General features: G+C 55.1%; 2 protein-coding genes across 2 annotated transcripts; both read right to left on the bottom strand.

The window, feature by feature from the left end:
• Positions 1 to 118: 118 nt before the first annotated feature.
• STT3A (STT3 oligosaccharyltransferase complex catalytic subunit A) lies at positions 119 to 9,151 on the bottom strand. The gene is made up of 19 exons (XM_068418230.1): positions 9,088 to 9,151; positions 7,295 to 7,382; positions 7,009 to 7,134; positions 6,669 to 6,729; positions 5,852 to 5,973; positions 5,480 to 5,625; positions 5,267 to 5,357; positions 4,464 to 4,570; positions 3,918 to 4,082; positions 3,271 to 3,451; positions 2,960 to 3,115; positions 2,778 to 2,869; positions 2,181 to 2,336; positions 1,894 to 2,082; positions 1,698 to 1,814; positions 1,515 to 1,617; positions 763 to 951; positions 538 to 653; positions 119 to 444 (listed from the first exon to the last, which is right to left on the bottom strand). The coding sequence occupies exons 3-19, from the start codon at positions 7,094 to 7,096 to the stop codon at positions 406 to 408; spliced, it is 2,118 nt and encodes a 705-aa protein (XP_068274331.1). The 5' UTR covers positions 7,097 to 7,134; positions 7,295 to 7,382; positions 9,088 to 9,151; the 3' UTR covers positions 119 to 405.
• Positions 9,152 to 9,593: 442 nt separating this feature from the next.
• EI24 (EI24 autophagy associated transmembrane protein) lies at positions 9,594 to 16,129 on the bottom strand. The gene is made up of 11 exons (XM_068418265.1): positions 16,041 to 16,129; positions 14,690 to 14,838; positions 13,137 to 13,282; positions 12,133 to 12,193; positions 11,690 to 11,756; positions 11,239 to 11,363; positions 10,871 to 10,990; positions 10,657 to 10,768; positions 10,418 to 10,529; positions 10,249 to 10,323; positions 9,594 to 10,156 (listed from the first exon to the last, which is right to left on the bottom strand). The coding sequence occupies exons 2-11, from the start codon at positions 14,729 to 14,731 to the stop codon at positions 10,003 to 10,005; spliced, it is 1,014 nt and encodes a 337-aa protein (XP_068274366.1). The 5' UTR covers positions 14,732 to 14,838; positions 16,041 to 16,129; the 3' UTR covers positions 9,594 to 10,002.
• Between the last annotated feature and the right edge of the window lie 662 nt (positions 16,130 to 16,791).

Here is a 16,791-nt window from a genome sequence, read left to right as displayed (position 1 = left end):
TTCACCCCAATTTGATTAAAAGCAGCAAAACGGCCCCAAAATCCCTCCTCCCGCGCTCTGGCAAGGGTTAAAAAACCCAAACCCAGCAGAATTGGGGCAAAACTCCACCAAAATGGCATTTTTTTGTGTTTTTTTCTTTAATTATTATTATTATTCGGAATTCCCCCATTAATCAACGCCCCCCGTTAAAGCCGTTCCTTCCGATTCGGTGCCTGCTCCGTGTGTGTGTATATATAAAAATCACGCCCCGGCAGGCAGGGACGGGCCCACGGCTGCCTGCGCTTACAAACGGTATAAAACAAAGAGAAAACCCGCCCCAAAAACCAAAAAAACCACCCCAAAAGGCCCCAAAATGCTTCACAGGCAAAGGCTGGGTCAGTGCGTGCGCGGCCGGCGGCAGCTTCTCTACGTCCTCGACAAGCCGCGGTTATCCAAATCCTTCACCTTGATGATAAAAAAAAAAAAAGGCTCAATTTGGTGAAATTTAAAGTTTTTTTTCCCAAATCTGAGCGGTTTAGGCTCGTTTTGGGGCCGTACCTTGTATATTCGGACCAGCCAGTGCTCTGTGGTGTACGCCTCCTCCAGCACGTCCAGCTCAAAGTCCTTGTTGCCGATTTCAGCGTTCCTCACCCGGTCGTAACCCGGCGGTCGCTCTAGGAGAGGGCAAAGTACGGGCAGTGCTGCCCCGTGGCACCCCAGAGGGGTTGGGGGCACCCCGGAAGTGGTGTCACCCCACCACAGCGGGCGGTTTTGGGGACTTACTGGCCTCAGTGTAGACCTGGCCGAAGCGGTAGTAGCACATCTTGTACATGAGGCAGTTGAGGAGCACCGGGGAGCCCTCGCGGTCGACCCGAAACTCTCCTGTGGGGGTGTAGTAGTCGTGCTCCTTGATGTGGCGCCCAGTGTCCGTGCTGCCCCCGATCCGCACCATCCACAGGAACTTGTTGATGTCTGAAAGGTGGAGAGGGAAGAGTCGGGGGGGGCAAAGAGCGAGGGGTTGAGATGGGGGGCCAAGAGGGAGGAGCCGAGTTGAGTAGGGGGCCAAGAAGAAGGGGTTGAGTTGAGTTGGGGACCAAGAAGGAGGGGTTGAGTTGGGGACCAAGAAGGAGGGGTTGACTTGAGGGCAAAGAGCGAGGGATTGAGGGCAAAGAGCGAGGGGCTGAGTTAAGTTGGGGGCAAAGAACGTGGGTTGGGTTGAGTTGAGGGCAAAGAGCAAGGGGTTGAGTTGAGTTGGGGGCAAAGAATGAGGGTTGGGTTGAGTTGGGGGCTGAGAGTGCGGGTTGAATTGAGTTGAGGGCCAACAGCAAGGGGTTGGGTTGAGTTGGGGGTGAGCAAAACAGGTACGTGCAGGTTCCAGAGAGGAGCATTTTGATCCTGTTTCCACTTTGCAGCCTCAGCTGAAGGTGGGACTTCGCTCCCTCAAGAGCTGTTTTGTAGAAGCCCACGCCACCAGCATCCTGCAGGCTCTGGGGGCCCCATGGATGGGTTTGACCCGGCTCACAGCAAGATCTTACCGTCAGACGAGTACCCGGTGAGGCCTCCAAAGATGACCAGCACATAGCTGACGTCCAGCTCCCTCATGATCTCGTAGGCTTTCTCCTCCGTCGATGCCATCGCCTGAGGGGACGCAGCGTCAGTCACACCATGTGGTCCCCCCAGAAAAGCAGGGCAAGGCAGCAGGCGAGGGAAGGACCTACCTGACCGACACGGGAGATGTGCGTGTTGTTCCAGGTGTTGTTGTCCACCAGGATGGTGCGGTTGGCCATGGCAGTTATCTGGTAGCCATAGTCCCACCAGGACATCACTTTTGCGTCCTGCACCCAAATACCAGACGCGCCATCAGCGCCTCAGCGGACAACACGGGGTCCCCGTCGCCCAATTACCCCTGTGTACCTCCGGCGTGTTGTGACGCAGCCAGTAATAAGCTTCTCTGAAGTCATCAAAGATGATCCTGCTGCCATCCCCACCGCGGGCGGACAGCACTATGGAAGGGGAGGAGTACGCCTCGCTGGTCACCCAGGTGGAGTGGAAGGTGTAGGTGATCAGGAAGAAAGCCATGACCAGGATCATGCCACTGGCAACCTGGAGGAACAAAGTGAGGTCAACACCCAGTCTCTCAGACTCATCCCCACCAGGACCTGGGTGTCTTCTCCCCCTTCTCGAGCCAGCCCACCACTCACTTCATTTTTGATGGGGTAGGTGGAGTCCTGCTGCTTTTTGCTCTTCTTATCCGGGCGGCTGATGTCCAGGTTCTTCATGTAGGTGGACAAGACCTGAGAAACTCCGATGCCAGACAGGATGCACATCACTGGGGCCAGCACCAGCATAAGCCGCACCTATGGGCAAGAGCAGAAGAGTCAGTGCCTGGTGGAGAAGAAATTTGGGCAGAAATCCAAGAGAAGAGGGAAATTAAATGCCCCCCCTCATTCAGCACCTCGACTTCAGCAGAAACATCAGCCTCGAGCTAAACCTGTAGCTGATTTTTTTAGCGGGTGCAGACTGGGAGCTGCCACCACCTCAGAAACCCCCATGGGAAGTTCTTTGAAGACATCAAAACCGGCTGAGGCACAGAAGTGACCTCAATTTAACACCCTTGGGGCAATCTTAGGTGGAGCCAAGAATTAGTCGATGTAGAAATCAACCCACATTTAGGGCTCAGGGTGCTGAAGAGTGGGAACAGGCTCATGAACGTTTCAGTTGGCTCAAGGTGGATGAAACATCATCAAGTTCAGAAAAAAAAGAAATTAAATCAGCTTTGTTTGAGCATCGTGCCTCACCATCACAGCTGAGAAGTACATGCTGGTCACGCCGTACATGATGATAAAAATGCGGGCATCCGAGAGGTTGCTGAAGCAGTAGTAGAGACCAACTGGGAAGAGAAGAGAGAAAAAGGGTCACATCCACCTTAGCAATAAAAATAAATTAGAAATAAAACCACGCAGAGACACGTAGCACTCACCTGGGAACATGAAAACGAGAAGCTGTAGGTCAAAGTAGTAGGAGGACCACGTGGTGGGTTGGTGCTCGGAGACGGAGGCGATGATGGGGATGTTGTTCTTTGCATAGGAAGGATCCAGCAGGGAGTAGAAACGTCCCGTCCATGGGGAGATTTTCCCTAGGAAAGAGGAGAAAAAAAAATCATATTAATTTCCAGCAGAGTAAGTGGCAACGCCGACACCTTCTCTCATGCGTGCGAGGCTGGATGAGCAGTCCTGGCCCTTGTGTTGCTCAAAACTGCCCTATTTTTAGGGTAAAAACCACCACGCTAACCTGTCAGCATCAGCACGGCCCCGACGGTGAGGAGGAGGAAGCCCACCAAGGAGATGACGCTCCTGAAAAGGATTTCGAATTGCTGCGGGTTCAGCTTGCTCCGAAGGTAGTCGACGAAGGCGTGGATTTGACACAGGCCGAAGACTCCGAGGGCAGCCATGTGCTCCGAGGAGAGGACAGGCTGCAAGCGCAGGGGAAAGCGTGAGCAGGTAGGGAGGGGGACAAAATTGCTGCCAAAGTCACAGGAAACCATCCCCTCCCCGCGCACAGCAGCCACTTTCTTACACCAGATTCCATTCCCAGACAGGAATCCACAAGGAAAATTAAACCAATTCCCCTAAAAACGTGAGCTGAGCAGGCACTTTTCCTGCTGTACCAAGACACACGCGTTTCTTTTGCCGAACACAAATATTTTCATGAAAGGCAACCAGTGCTGTGAAGGTTATCAGCTTTGAAAGTCAGCCAGCACCTCCAAAAGCTGATCTCGCCAAAAGTCGCCATGAATCAGCGTCACAGGAGCTGGAACTAGAAACCAGCACCCACTTGTAACGACAACGGCGAAGGTAAGATGAAAAACCAGGTGCCAGCTCGCTGTTGTGACCTGTGAAATTACAATCCTTGAGTCTGCAAATCATTCTGGTCCCCACCTGGAAGCCAACGAAGGAGATCTGCATGGAGAGGATGGTCCCCAAGCAATAGACAGTGCAATAGGCTACGTAGATCCTGTGGGAGAAGCGGCCGGTCAGCATCAGCACGAGAACGTGCAAAGGGATGAGGTTAATCAGGAAGACGTAGCCACCCCACGAGGAGACCTGCCGGAGAGAAAACAAACAGATAAACCAAAACCAAATCACAAGTTCAAGGACTGAACAGGTCACAGAGGTCGCAGATTTGATTGCCCTGGGCTCACGCGCAGGATTTTCAGCCCAGCTGTGATCTGCTCTCTCCAAGGGCCTCCTCAACAGTCCCAGCTGCCAGAAGCCCAGATTTTTCAAGGCTATTAATAAAATCTTGCACAAAAACCTCGCTAGTTTGGGTCAGGGGAAATGAACGAAGCAAGCACCCACGCCATTTTCACGCTAGAGGTTCTAGCTCCTTGAACAGGAACGGTAACGCCACGTATTTTTGGTCACCGTATCCAGAGAGGTCCTTGGAGTGAGAAATACCTCGGCGCCGGGAGAAGGAACACTCACCATGTAGAAATAAGCCAGAGCACACATCGCTGCCCAATAGATGGAGCCCGTTTTGACGGCTTTGATCCACATGTAGTAGGTTAACAGCATGCAGAATATGGCAATGCCTGGGTGGGAGGACACGGAAAGGTCAGAGCAAGCTCACACCAGCCCTGAAAACATCAATATAATCTCTTGGGTGCACCAGAGCGCTCAAAATATATATAAAAACACGTTTGCTGCGCCATCAGAATATGGAACAGCACCAGGTACAAACAGCCAAGCCTGGGAAGAGGGTGTCGTGTCTGATTCCTAAATTGAAATGCTGCGATATTTGTGTCTTCCTGAAGACAACAGCTCACGTGGCCTCTTTCTAGCCACACCAGCTAGCCTTGCTGGACTAGCCCTTACACAGCCCCTGCTAGCCCAGCCACGGGAGACGAACCTGGATTCTCCTCCCGTAGGCATCGACAAAGTCACTGCCGGAGCGGAGATAAAGGCACGGGGGAGCCACGCAGCAGCTCCGATCCCAAGCAGAGTTTGTGGAGGTGGCAAAACCCTTTTGGGGTTGCAAACAAGGATACTCGGGGAACGGGGCACGCTCGCTGCCGGAGGGGGGAAATAATCCCTTTGCTCAGCGGCGCGGGCGAGAACAACCACCCACCTCCGAGCAGTTGGTTTAGGAAACTGCAGGAACCTGGTGGGGGTCGCTGGAGAGCCCACAGGGACCCCAAACAGCCCATGGGGACCCAAACCAGCACCTTCACCGATGTGTTCCAGAAGGCAGTTGAAGGTTTCCCTGCTCCGAGCGCCCGCAAACTCACCTTCGTTATCGTAGGAGCCGGCAACAGACCGAGAGATGTAGCCGGGCACAACAGCAATCATGGCGGCAGCAAGGAGTCCTGCCCCTGCATCCTGGGGAAAAAAAACACAGTCAGAGGGTGGAAAAAGCATCAGTTTTTAAGGCTTTTGTATTCGTGCCATCCTACGTGCCTCAAAGGAATAAAAAAATGGGAATGAATCGATCATCCCCTGACCTTGAGCTCCTTGGTGAGGTGGTACGTCACTATGGTGGTGAAGGAGGAGAAGAGGGGAGCCAGGAACACGCAGACGTTCCGGATGTCGATGGTGACGTGGAAGAAGTGCAGCACATGGTAAATCGCCGCCGACGTGATCATCAGGCCTGCGGGATGGAGACGACGCCGTTAGTGGGGCACAATTAACAGCAGGGCAGCTGAAAGCCTCGTTGGGAAGGAGCTGCTGCCCAGGTGCCTCGATGAAAGGCGTCCCCCAAGCTCCCCTCCTCTCCCAGCTGGCACTCACGGCTCTGCTCCGCGGACTCTACTCACCCCTCTCCCAAATCCGCCCCCTTTCCCCGTTTCGGCTCGGCAGAAATGCCACTGGCTCACCTGGATAAATGGTCCCACCGATAATCCTGCCCAGGGGGTACCACGCTCGGTCGTCAAACCAGTTGTGGAATTTATAGAAGCCCTCCTCTGCCAGGAAGCGGGTCGTGCGGTAGTTAAAATACCTGTAACGGAGGCAAAGACTAAGCACCTCCGTGTCTGAGAGAGATCGACTGCCCACCGCTCCTCGGGTCACAGCCCCAGGCCTTAACGAGCGCTCAGGAAACGAGGCAGCTTGGGACAGGTGGTTAAATACCAAATTTTGTGCCTGTTGAGACACCCTTCTCTGATTTTTAAGGGTAAGGGAGTGCCATAAGGGCCAACCGCGCGTTTTCCACAGAGAGCAAACCAGTCCATATCCCCCAGACTGCCGCAAACCTCATCTGCAAAGGTTCATCCCTCCTCCCAGTGGGTTTGAAAGTGGGTTTGCAAAGGTGACACCCTGATTTAATCAGCAACAAGCCTACGACGTGGGCACAAGTTGTGCTAGGAGCCCTCATGTCCTGCCGTGCCCTGCTCAGGGAAAGAATAACCACAGCCCAGCAGAAAAGTGGTGGCAGGCGATTAGATCCCGGCTGCGGGAAGAGTGCTGGGAGCTGAGAAGGGAATTTTAGGTCTGGAAGAGGAAAACCAAGCTGTCCTGAAAACCACCCTCTAAATCCCTCGTCCTCAGTGGGGATTAACTTGAGCCTGGCAAACCCCACCTGAATTCCGCGTGCTCCAGAAGAGAAAAACCCAGCAGGGCCCCCCAAAAACCCAGCAGGGCCCCCCAAAAACCCAGCAGGGCCCCCCAAAAACGAGAGGAGAGGAAGACGCTTACGGGTCAAACTCATGGATGACGCTTTCAAATCTTAAGACGGAAAAAAGCCTCGTGGAGAAAGCTGCAAAGGCAGAAAAAGAGCAGAGTGAATTTACAGCTGGAGTTTTATTGGGTTTATCATCTACTTTGACCGGTTAAAATGGTTTCTGTCTCAAACTGGTCACTGGGAAGATGAAGACAGACGTGTTTTTCAAAGGAACAGGTACAGAAGGAATAAGAGCATTCACTTCAGAAAGGTGAGAGCTTCACAACCTATAAAAGAAGGAGCAGAGGCTGCTCCATCGCGGGGTTCCCCGTTGAGGGCACTAGCAGCCACCCGCACGGCAGGATGCAGACTTACACAGCACAGCCGCCATCGACAAGATGAGGAGCTTGAGCAGAGTATCTTGCTTCTCGTAGGACAGCCGGAGAAACCCTAACTTGGTCATTTTCACATCAAAGGTGGAGACTGAGGACGCTTGAACACCTGGAAAGCGAAGAGGGTTAAAGAGTGACCCAACTTGTAGCCCCAGAATCTAAATGTTTCATGAAACAGGACCTTAAACACATTGGCCACCCTCCACCCCTGCCAGGTGCTTCCGCTGATCCATGCCTCCCTTCCCCAAATCTCTGCTTCCCATCCTCACCCGATCAGTTGCCCCAAGCCTTGGTCGATATTTTCCTTCCTTTTACAGGGAGCAGAACTTCTTCGGGGCAGAGGACGCGTCCGTTTCTCTGCGTAAAAAACAAAACCCAAGAGTCAGCTTATAGCAAAAGCACTAAATTTACCTTGGCTGGTCTCTGGGGTTTAACCACGCCGCATAAAAAAGAAATAATCCACGGAGATCGCAAGAAGTCGGTGCTGTGGACAACTCAACCTCCTTGGGTGGAGGAAGAGCCAGCGAAATCCTGGTACTAGACACCAAGGAAGTGAAACTGTGGCCGGAGAATAATGTCCTACTCTTAAAAACACTCAGATTTCTTTAAAAGACTTTTTTTTTACCCAAACAATCCGGAAAAACCCCCACCACTCCCTGCAGGTTCAGGCCCAGAACTGGTGCATAAACCCTCAGCTCACGTCTCTGAGCCGCAGCGCTGGGGAGGGCAGATTTGGACAGGCTGAGGCTTAAAAATCCAGCACAAACCCGGCATGAAATAAAACCTCTCTGGGGCCTAGAAGCGGTTCCGACCCACACCCGTTCATCACTAATCGGTACAGGAATAACGCCCCGCTCTCACCACCGGCCCCTCCGAGCTCGTCTGTGTCCTACAAGACACTGTGCCCCCCACGAGACCCCCCCCCCCCCATGCTGCACCCCATTACTCCACAACCCCTCACCCCCAGCCCTGGGCACACCGCAGCCCAGAGCACCCCCAACCCCTAAGGCACCCCATATGTCCACATCCTACAGGCTCCAGCCCCTGACAACCAGCATTGCCTCACCCCACACGCCTGGGCACCCCACACGCCATGATCCTACAGGCCTGGGCACCCCAAACCCCGTGATCCTACGAGCCTGGGCACCCCACAACCTCACAGCCCCTCACCCCACAGACCTGGGCACCCAACAAACCCACAGCTCCCTAGCCCCATAGACCTGGGTGCCCCACAGCCCCCTCACCTCACAAACCTGGGCACCCCACAGACCCACAGCTCTCTTGCCCCACAGACCTGGGCACCCCCCAACCCCTCGCCCCACAGACCTGAGCACCCCACAACCTCACAGCTCCCTCACCCCACAGACCTGGGCACCCCACAACCCCTTGCCCCACAGACCTGGGCACCCCAGAACCTCACCAGCTCCGTCACCCCACAGACCTGGGCACCCCACAGGCCTGGGCACCCCACAGGCCTGGGCACACCACAACCTCACAGCTCTCTCACCCCATAGATGTGGGCACCCCACAAAGCCCACAGCTCCTTCACCCCACAGACCTGGGCACCCCATAACCCGCCAGGGCCCCCACTCCACAGGCCCAGGAACCCCACAACCCCCTCACCCCACAGACCTGGGCACCCCACAACCCCACAGACCTGAGCACCCCACAGCCCCTCGCCCCACAGACCTGGGCATCTCATAACCCCACAGGCCCCCACCCCACAGGCCTAGGAACCCCACAACCCCACAGGTCTGAGGACCCCACAGCTCCCTCACCCCACAGACTTGGATGCCCCACAGCCCCTCACCCCACAGCCCCTCGCCCCACAGATGTGGGCACCCCACCACCTCACTGCTCCTTCACCCCACAGGCCTGGGCACCCCACAAACCCCATAGGCCCCCACCCCACAGGCCTGAGGACCCCAGAACCCCCTCACCCCACAGGCCCAGGCACCTCATAACCCCACAGGCCCCCACCCCACAGCCCCGGGCACCCCAAGGCACAGGGCAGCCCCCCCCCCTCCCCCGGCACCAGCCCGCCCGGGGCCGCGGCCCTCACCCGGGCGCCGCGCTCGGCCCCGCCGCCCCGGCCATCCGCTCCGCGCAGCCGCCTTTGCCCGCCGCCGCCGCTCCATTGGTCCTCACCGACGCCACTCTACATACGGCTACGCTCATTGGCCGTGGCGGCGGGCACTCAGCCGGAGGCAGGGTGGGGCGCGCTCCTCACGGCGCCTTCCTATTGGCGGAGCGCGGGGCGGGCGGGGCCGGCGGTGAAGGAGCCGTGACGTGTCCCTCCAGGTTTGAAGCGCTCGGTGGGCGGGGCGAAGCGGATCACGTGGGCGCAGGCGGAAGCGGGTTGTTCCCACCACGGCGGCTGCGCCCAGGGGAGGTGGCAGAGGGCGGGAGGGGAGGGGAGGGGAGGAGGGGAGGGGAGGGGAGGGGAGGGGGGGCGGGGTCTCGGTCCCCTGGGGGGGCAGCACCGGTGCTCTGAGGACGTGACCCCGTGGAGGGGAGCCCCCCGCGCCCGGCGTACAGAGAGGGGCAGGCGCAGGACGGCTGCAAATGGTGATTTCTCCATTTAATGTTTCCGTGTGAAAATACGAAAAATTGAAAAACCGGCCCCAAAAAAAGGGTTTTTTTGTGGGGTTTTGTTTTTTTGAAAGCCACCGGTTCCTTCCCCCAACCCTACAGAAAACAGTACATGCACAGCTTGGGGGACGCTGCGCTCAAGTGCAGCAGGAACTCCCCCAAAAAACCCCCCTCCCCCCCAACGGCGACCTGAGTCAGGGCAGGCAAAGGGGCCTCGCAAAGGTGTTAAAAATCCCGATTTTTTCCCCCAAATCTCCGTCGAGATGCAAAACCGACATCGACGCCTCGGCGGGCTGGGTCCTGCCCCTCCCCGGGGGGGACACAGAGACATGGAGAAGCCTGTCTGTGTGTCCCCTCACCCCAAACCCCGGGGTTTGGTGACGGCTCAGCGCCCCGGAGCAGCTGTGTGTTTGGTGGGAGAGGAGGAGGATGATGAGGAGGAGGAAGCACCGCTCAGGGCGGACTGAAGGTAAACGGTCTTGTGAAAGAGTCTGTTGCTGAGGAAAACCACCAAGGAGAAGAGACGGAGCTGGAAGTGGCTGAAAGGGAAGAGAGCTTGTCAGCTCCTGATGGCGGGGAAACCCCAAACCCCCTCCGACGTGGGGTATTTGGGGGGGCAGGTGACACTCACTAGGTTTTGGCGGGGGTCCTGGCTTCGTTGGCGCTGATGATGAAGAGAGGGAAGAGGATGGAGAAGAGGCAACCACTGGAAAAAAAAAATCAAATAAAATAAGGTTTGGTGCGTGTCATCAGGGAGAGGAGGAGCGGGCAGGGTCCAAGATGGCCGCCCTGCGCCTCACCTGATGATGTAGGAGGACTGCATGGCCGTGAGGAAAGCCAGCGGTAAGCCGAAGCCGAAGTAATAGGGCCAGTTTCTCTCGATGTTGGACAACCGTTGGTGCATTTCGATGCCTGGAGAAGAGAGAAGCCCGCGGGAACGGAGGAGAGACCCTCGTTACGCTTCAAAACTGACGGGGAAAATCAGCCTCTGACGCTACGAGGCGAGAAACCCTCAACCTGGAGAGATTTCTGCCCTCACCTTTGTTAAACCAGCGGTACTCGAAGCAGTAGAGTGAGTAGAGGAGCGACATGTGGAGGAGGCCGATGAGCTGGCCGATGAGATCGATGGGGAAGAGGCTCACGATCATCCCCTGGGGAGGAGAAAAAGAAGCCGGCGAGTGAGGGGTGCTCTGGATTTACAAGGAAAGCGGGGCGGCAAACGGGTAATTTTTAGCGCAACTCTTGGATCTCACCTGGATGAGGAAGAGCGCCTGTAACAAGAGGTTGAACAACATATCGGCGATGATTTTACTGACGCTGGGAAAGGGGTGAGGCTTTCTGCCGGATACTTCGAACGCTAGATCGGCGATGTCCTGCCCAGGAGACAACAAAAAGGGGCTTGAGGGCAAGGAAATTCCAGAGAAAAAAAAAAAAGGGGGGTAAACAGAGTCCAAAAGCAACTGGGGTGATGTTACTGAGCTGCTTTCACCCACCAGGCTCATTTTTGGGATGGGATTTCATCAGGCCCCAAAAAACCGCGCCCCAAACCGCCGATCGAGCCTTAACGAAGAAATTCCCCCCCCGGTTTGGTTGACGCACGGCCCAGGTTGCCCTCACCCACCTGAAACCAGATGGCGTTGACGACCTTACTGAGCACAAAGAGGGGAAGGACCCAGAGGGCGCTGAAAATGGAGGTGAGGATGAACTCCAGCCACGACCAGACGTCACCGTGCAAGGAAGGGTCACCTTCGAAAGGCAAACAGGGAGAAACGCGTGAGGAACCGCTGCAGGAACCTCGTTCCACACCACAAACGTCTCCCGGAACGGCCGTCTCTGCGCCACGGGGAACTTCTCCTGACTATAGCGCTCGAGGACAGGAGAATTCTCCGCCCCCAACCTTTGCTCTTTAAAAAGAACATTTCCACCCACTTGATTTTTATTTATTGCAAAAATATCCCGATGACCGTGTGCGTTATGAGCGGTAAAACCCCCGAGCTACATCCTTGACATACAGCGTCGGGACCCCCCCCACCCATCCCACCCCAAAACGCACGCACAGGAGAGGTACTCACCGATGATCTGCGCCGTGACGGACTGAAGGACAGGTATAAATACTCGGTAAAACAAGAAGAGACTAAGCTACGGGGAAAAAGAAACGACAAGGGTTCTCGGTGAGGTGTTTCTTGTGATCTAAAGGCAAACCCTCTGCCTGCTCCTCCGTAAATACAGAAAAAACAAGGATTTCTGGTTAAACATAATGAGAAAATCTATAATTCAGCACTTTCCTTTTCACATTTCCACGCTGATTCCTCGTACCCGGCCGCAGCCTAACAGTAAAATGAAGCTGGTGATTTATTAGGCTCCATTAAGCCTCATGAAACAGCCACGGTAAAGATATGACCTTCAGATATTAATATTTAATTTGATAAAACGATATCCCAGACTGGAGCAGGAGTTAAATATTTGGGTGAAAAGCAGTTTTTAATATAGAAAAGAATAAAAACAATCCGCTTACCCAGAACACGCCTCCGTTCCAGGCACAACACTGAAAGATCCGGCTCACGATCCGGGGTTCACTGCAGAGCGGTAGGAGAGAGATGGGTGAGACACGTGAAGGTCCCAACGCCTGGACAAACGTCCCCTAACAAGTGACAACTGCTTCTGTCCCACAGTCTGACCACTTTGGCAATGTCACAGATCACCAGCTCAACGCCAGTGACGCACCTGATTTTATCTGAACATGGGAATCCTGGAAGATTTCCATTGAGGAGATTCTTTCAATTTTTATTAATTACCCCACATCTGCACTGGAATGGAGGAAAAATAAAGCTTTCTTCCAGATTTTTAAGCATTTATTAAAGATTTCAGGCTTTGCTCTCCTCAAACTCCCGCCACAATAAAATCAGGACTTTTTGGGTGCTTTTTGCTCTCGGAAGAGGCTGTTTCAGCTTGGGGTAGTTTTGGTTTCTCTCTCCTTGCAGCTTATCCACAGACACGCAGTTGGTGGGACTCTGTGGCACTTTTCCAGTCAGCTTCTGCTACCAAAGGGACTTTGTCACAAAGAAAAACGGCAAAATATGACTTTTTAATCTCCCTCAAAAACATATATCATTCCTCAAGTGTGCAGGAATCTCTATGGTCTGGGAAGGATGGGGATCATGGGACACGGGAGAGTTTTCTATCACCTCGAGGCAGTCAGACTACTACTGAGCTAGTCACGATAATTTGTAAATATTTCTTGAAGAACCCCAGAAATCCACGTTCTTTCAGCCTGCACAGCTCCATACCTTCTATTATTATTTCAAACTAATTACATACTCTTCCTTGTCAAACAACATCAAAGGTCTGACCTCTCCTCTCACAAGAACAGTTCCAGTTTCATTACGCAGAGCGTAACAGACAACTGCGATTCAAAGCTCTGGGCAGAGTCGTGCTCACTCCCTGCCCTCAGTAACTGGGACACTAGAAGGAGAGATGGGAATTAATCTGATCTACAACTCCTCGAGCCCCACAACTCACTTCTCTTGCTTCTTCTCTTCCATGTGAAACCTCCGCTGGGCGAGCGCGCTGTTTGCTCTCCTTCGCCTCTGCTCTTCCCTTTTCTGCTGGATGCGGGCGTCCAGCTTGGAGATGGTGCAGATGCCCCAGATGGAGTCCTTGATTCCCTGTGGACACAGGGAGAGGCTGTCACACTCCGCTCCCCAGAGAGAGGAGGAATGGGACAGGGATGACCCGGGCCACCGAAAACCTCCCGCTGATGGAAAGGGACTTCAACGTGGCCAACCACTAGCAGGGGAAGCCAGTGCCAGGCTGAGCCAAGGTTTGGAGCAGCGACACCGACTATTTTCCACAGCCTGGTGACCTACATCACCGCACGTTCCAGCTAAGAGCGGCAGTATTTTTTTTTTTTGTTTAAAAGGTGTCATTTCTCATCCAATCGCTGCTATTTATAACCCTGGCAAAAGCCAAAGAGTCAGATCTCTCACAGCCCGTTTCTTCTGCCTGGCAGAAAGCCCTTCATCCCCTGCCAGCATTTGTAAGGGCAATAAAATAGAATTATACAAAATATTTACAATGTGCAAAGTCCTTGTGGCCTGATTGGATGTACGAGCGTGATGCTCACTCCTTTCCAAACAAAAACATCTGTCTTTGTCCCAGAAACACCCTCACATCAGCCACGTCCGTGCATGTCATTTACAAGACTCCTAATGCCACCTCCTAGTACTCCACGAGCAGCGATTTCCAGCTCCAAAAATATATCGTAGCCATCAGTATTTTTACTTAAAATATAACTTTTACTTCAAAATAAAGACCATGAGGACACTAGCGCGAGCCAGGACAGCGTCACTACCCAGGTGACCCACAGAACAGGTCGGTTATATGGAGTTTTTGACCAAAGAGGATAAATTTTGATGCCAAACGCGTGTCCGAAACGGCAGAGTGTGCTGCTGCTGGTACCTGACGAGGTGGAAATTAATTACACGGGCTGCTCTACAGATGCTGCAAGAGCAGGTGAAACAAGTCCTCCTGCTTTACATCGTGGCCAGAGCACCACGGATCTTTAAGATCAAACCCAGCAAGTTTTTCAAAACAAGCTATTTCTGAAAACAAATTCTTTCCCAGTGCCATACCACAAAAAGTTTTTAAGCCTGTATTTACACCTGGGTGATACAAGACAACGTGGGAGCACCGAGTTCACATGAAGCCTTATGACCGTAACACAACGGCGACGTTCAGAGCTCTTGCCCAAAGGAGGTCACGGGTTCAGCAGCGCCTCAGATGAACTCTAAGCCCTTTGTAACGGCCAGCTTGGGAGGAAATTATTCTGGAAAACACTTGGGGAGCAACGCATCCCACACAGCCACCTCAAATCTAACTGCCATCGGCGAGCGGAAAGCTTGCCTACAGGTATCTCTGCTTTAGAAAGCCGATGTCTTCGATTAAAATACACCCAGAGACCCTTTTCCTTCAAATTTTTTAATCCACCCTTGATGACGTAGGAAGGAGGGTGCTCCCCACGGAAGACTCGCCATCACCGAAGCGAACGAGGCCCGTCCCTACGCCAGACTTACCCTGACGAGGTCACGAAGGAAGGTTTTCACGCTGTCTGCCATCTCGACTCCAGCATCACCTCTGCTTCCCAAAACTATCAACTACAGGGAGAGGGGAAAAGCCGAACCCAAACCTCTCTCATCCTGGAGAGATGGGAAACGGATGGAGCCTGCGGAGAGAGAAAACACAGGACTGTGGCAGGCATTAACAGCGTCAGTCTGAGCCAAGTGACAGAGAGGTGCGAAAACATCTTTGCTACATCTTTGAAGTGTGCTCCTGTGAAGCAGCGAGTACCAGTTTGGATGAAACTGCAGCAGAACTGGCCTCCAGCTTTATTAACATCAAATTAATCCCAGGCACCTTCACCCTAAAATCAAGCCTTCGGAGGTGGATGTGCTCAGCCCCACGCTGGCATCGGGGGCTTTTTGGCTTTAGCCAGGTGTCCAAGAGCCGGGTCACGCTGGCAGAGCCGCGGCAGAAACAAAAGGCAGAAAAAAGCCTTTTCTTTGTTGCAGGCAGCTGTGCCTCGGGCTCAGAAACAGACGAGGTAAATACAGCGAGACCCAACCCCTGTACGGTCCCAGCTTCTGCAGAAAGCCCTGCCTGCTTTATTTTGACCCAGGGGTATTCCTGGGTAACTGGGGGGCACCCCAGGATTGGGGGTCACTGTGCAGGGAGGGGAATCCTCATAGCACCCCACAGGTGTCCGGGATGGGGATCCCAGGCCTGCCCCACAGTTATGCTGGGAAGGCAGGGTGGCATTATGTCCCCCCACTGTTAATGGGGGTGAGCCCTATGGTTAACCCAGGGTGCGGGCTCAAATTTACCTCAGGGCTGCCCCTGTGGTTACCGGCGGGGTCACCCCCTATAGCTTCCCCGGGGGGGGGGCACAATTTCACCTCAGGGCTGTCCCCAGTCTCCCCAGGAAGCAGGGGGAGACATGGTTACCTCAGGGCTGCCCCATGGTTCCCCTGAGGCCCACAGGTACCTCTGGGCTGCCCCACAGTCGCCACAGGTACCTCAGGGCTGCTCCACGGTCCCCCGAAGCCCACAGGTACCTCAGGGCTGCCCCACGCCCCCCCCCGAGGCCCACAGTTACCTCAGGGCTGCTCCACGGTACCCCCAAGGCCCAAAATTACCTCAGAGCTGCCTCACGGAGATCCACGGCGCCCAAAATCACCTCAGGGTTTCCCCACGGACCCCCCGTGACCCAAAATTACCTCATGGTTGCCCCACGGCTCCCCTGAGGCCCACGGTTACCTCACGACTACCCCCAGGGTTCCCGAGGGTGACTCCCACGGTCTCCCCGGCGGGGTCCACAGTAACCTCAGGGCTTTACCCTCACCCCACTCCCCTTCCGCGCTCACTCACCGGCGGCTGCGGACCGCGGGCGCACAACGAGGCAGGCGGCCCAGCAACCGGCGGCCCGGCCGCCGCACACTGCGCATGCGCTAAGCCCCTCCCGCGCAGGCGCGGCACAACGCTCCCCCTCTGCGCAGGCGCGTTACCGCCGGCTCATCTCCCCCGTCCCCCGGCGCTGCGCATGCGCCGCTCCCCGCCCGTCCCGCCACAAACTGCGCAGGCGCATTGCCGCCGGCTCGCCCCCGCCCCGAGCCGCTCACCCCGCCATAAACTGCGCATGCGCGGTGCTGCCGCCCGCCTTCAGGACACCGCCGCGCCGCCAGGGGGCGCTAAAAGGGCTGTGGGGGGTAATTCGGGACACTGGGGGGTAATGGGGGGATAATGGGGGGATAGTGCGGGTATAATGGGGATACTGGGGCTGGGGGCGCTGGAGGGATAATGGGAGCACTGGGGGGACACTGGGAGTTGGGGGACTGGGACATAATGGGGGTACTGGGGGTAATGGGAGATAATAGGGGGTTAATGGGATAATGGGGGCAATGGGGGGATAATGGGGCTGGGGGAGCTGGAAGGATAATGGGAGCACCGGGGGGACACTGGGGGACACTGGGAGTGGAGGGACTGGGATGTAATGGGGATCCTTGGGGTATCCCCCCACCGTGCCTCAGTTTCCCCCCCGAGGGAGCCTGGTGTGCTGACTCAGAGAGCAGAGGGCGCAACGATAAATCCCATAACCATTATCCAGCGAGAAATGACACCC

Source organism: Nyctibius grandis, chromosome 25 (assembly GCF_013368605.1).
Source record: "Nyctibius grandis isolate bNycGra1 chromosome 25, bNycGra1.pri, whole genome shotgun sequence".
NCBI classification, from domain to species: Eukaryota; Metazoa; Chordata; class Aves; order Nyctibiiformes; family Nyctibiidae; genus Nyctibius; species Nyctibius grandis.
This window is presented reverse-complemented; position numbering and strand designations above follow the sequence as displayed.

Coding starts and splice junctions, on each gene's coding strand:
- EI24 (XM_068418265.1), bottom strand. CDS start 14,731: ATGGCAGACAGCGTGAAAACCTTCCTTCGTGACCTCGTCAGG. Junction 13,283..14,689: donor TCCTTCGTGACCTCGTCAGG/GTAAGTCTGGCG, acceptor CTGTGTCCACAG/GGAATCAAGGACTCCATCTG. Junction 12,194..13,136: donor GAAGAGAAGAAGCAAGAGAA/GTGAGTTGTGGG, acceptor ACCGCTCTGCAG/TGAACCCCGGATCGTGAGCC.
- STT3A (XM_068418230.1), bottom strand. CDS start 7,096: ATGACCAAGTTAGGGTTTCTCCGGCTGTCCTACGAGAAGCAAGATACT. Junction 6,730..7,008: donor GTCGATGGCGGCTGTGCTGT/GTAAGTCTGCAT, acceptor CTGCCTTTGCAG/CTTTCTCCACGAGGCTTTTT. Junction 1,815..1,893: donor TGCGTCACAACACGCCGGAG/GTACACAGGGGT, acceptor ATTTGGGTGCAG/GACGCAAAAGTGATGTCCTG.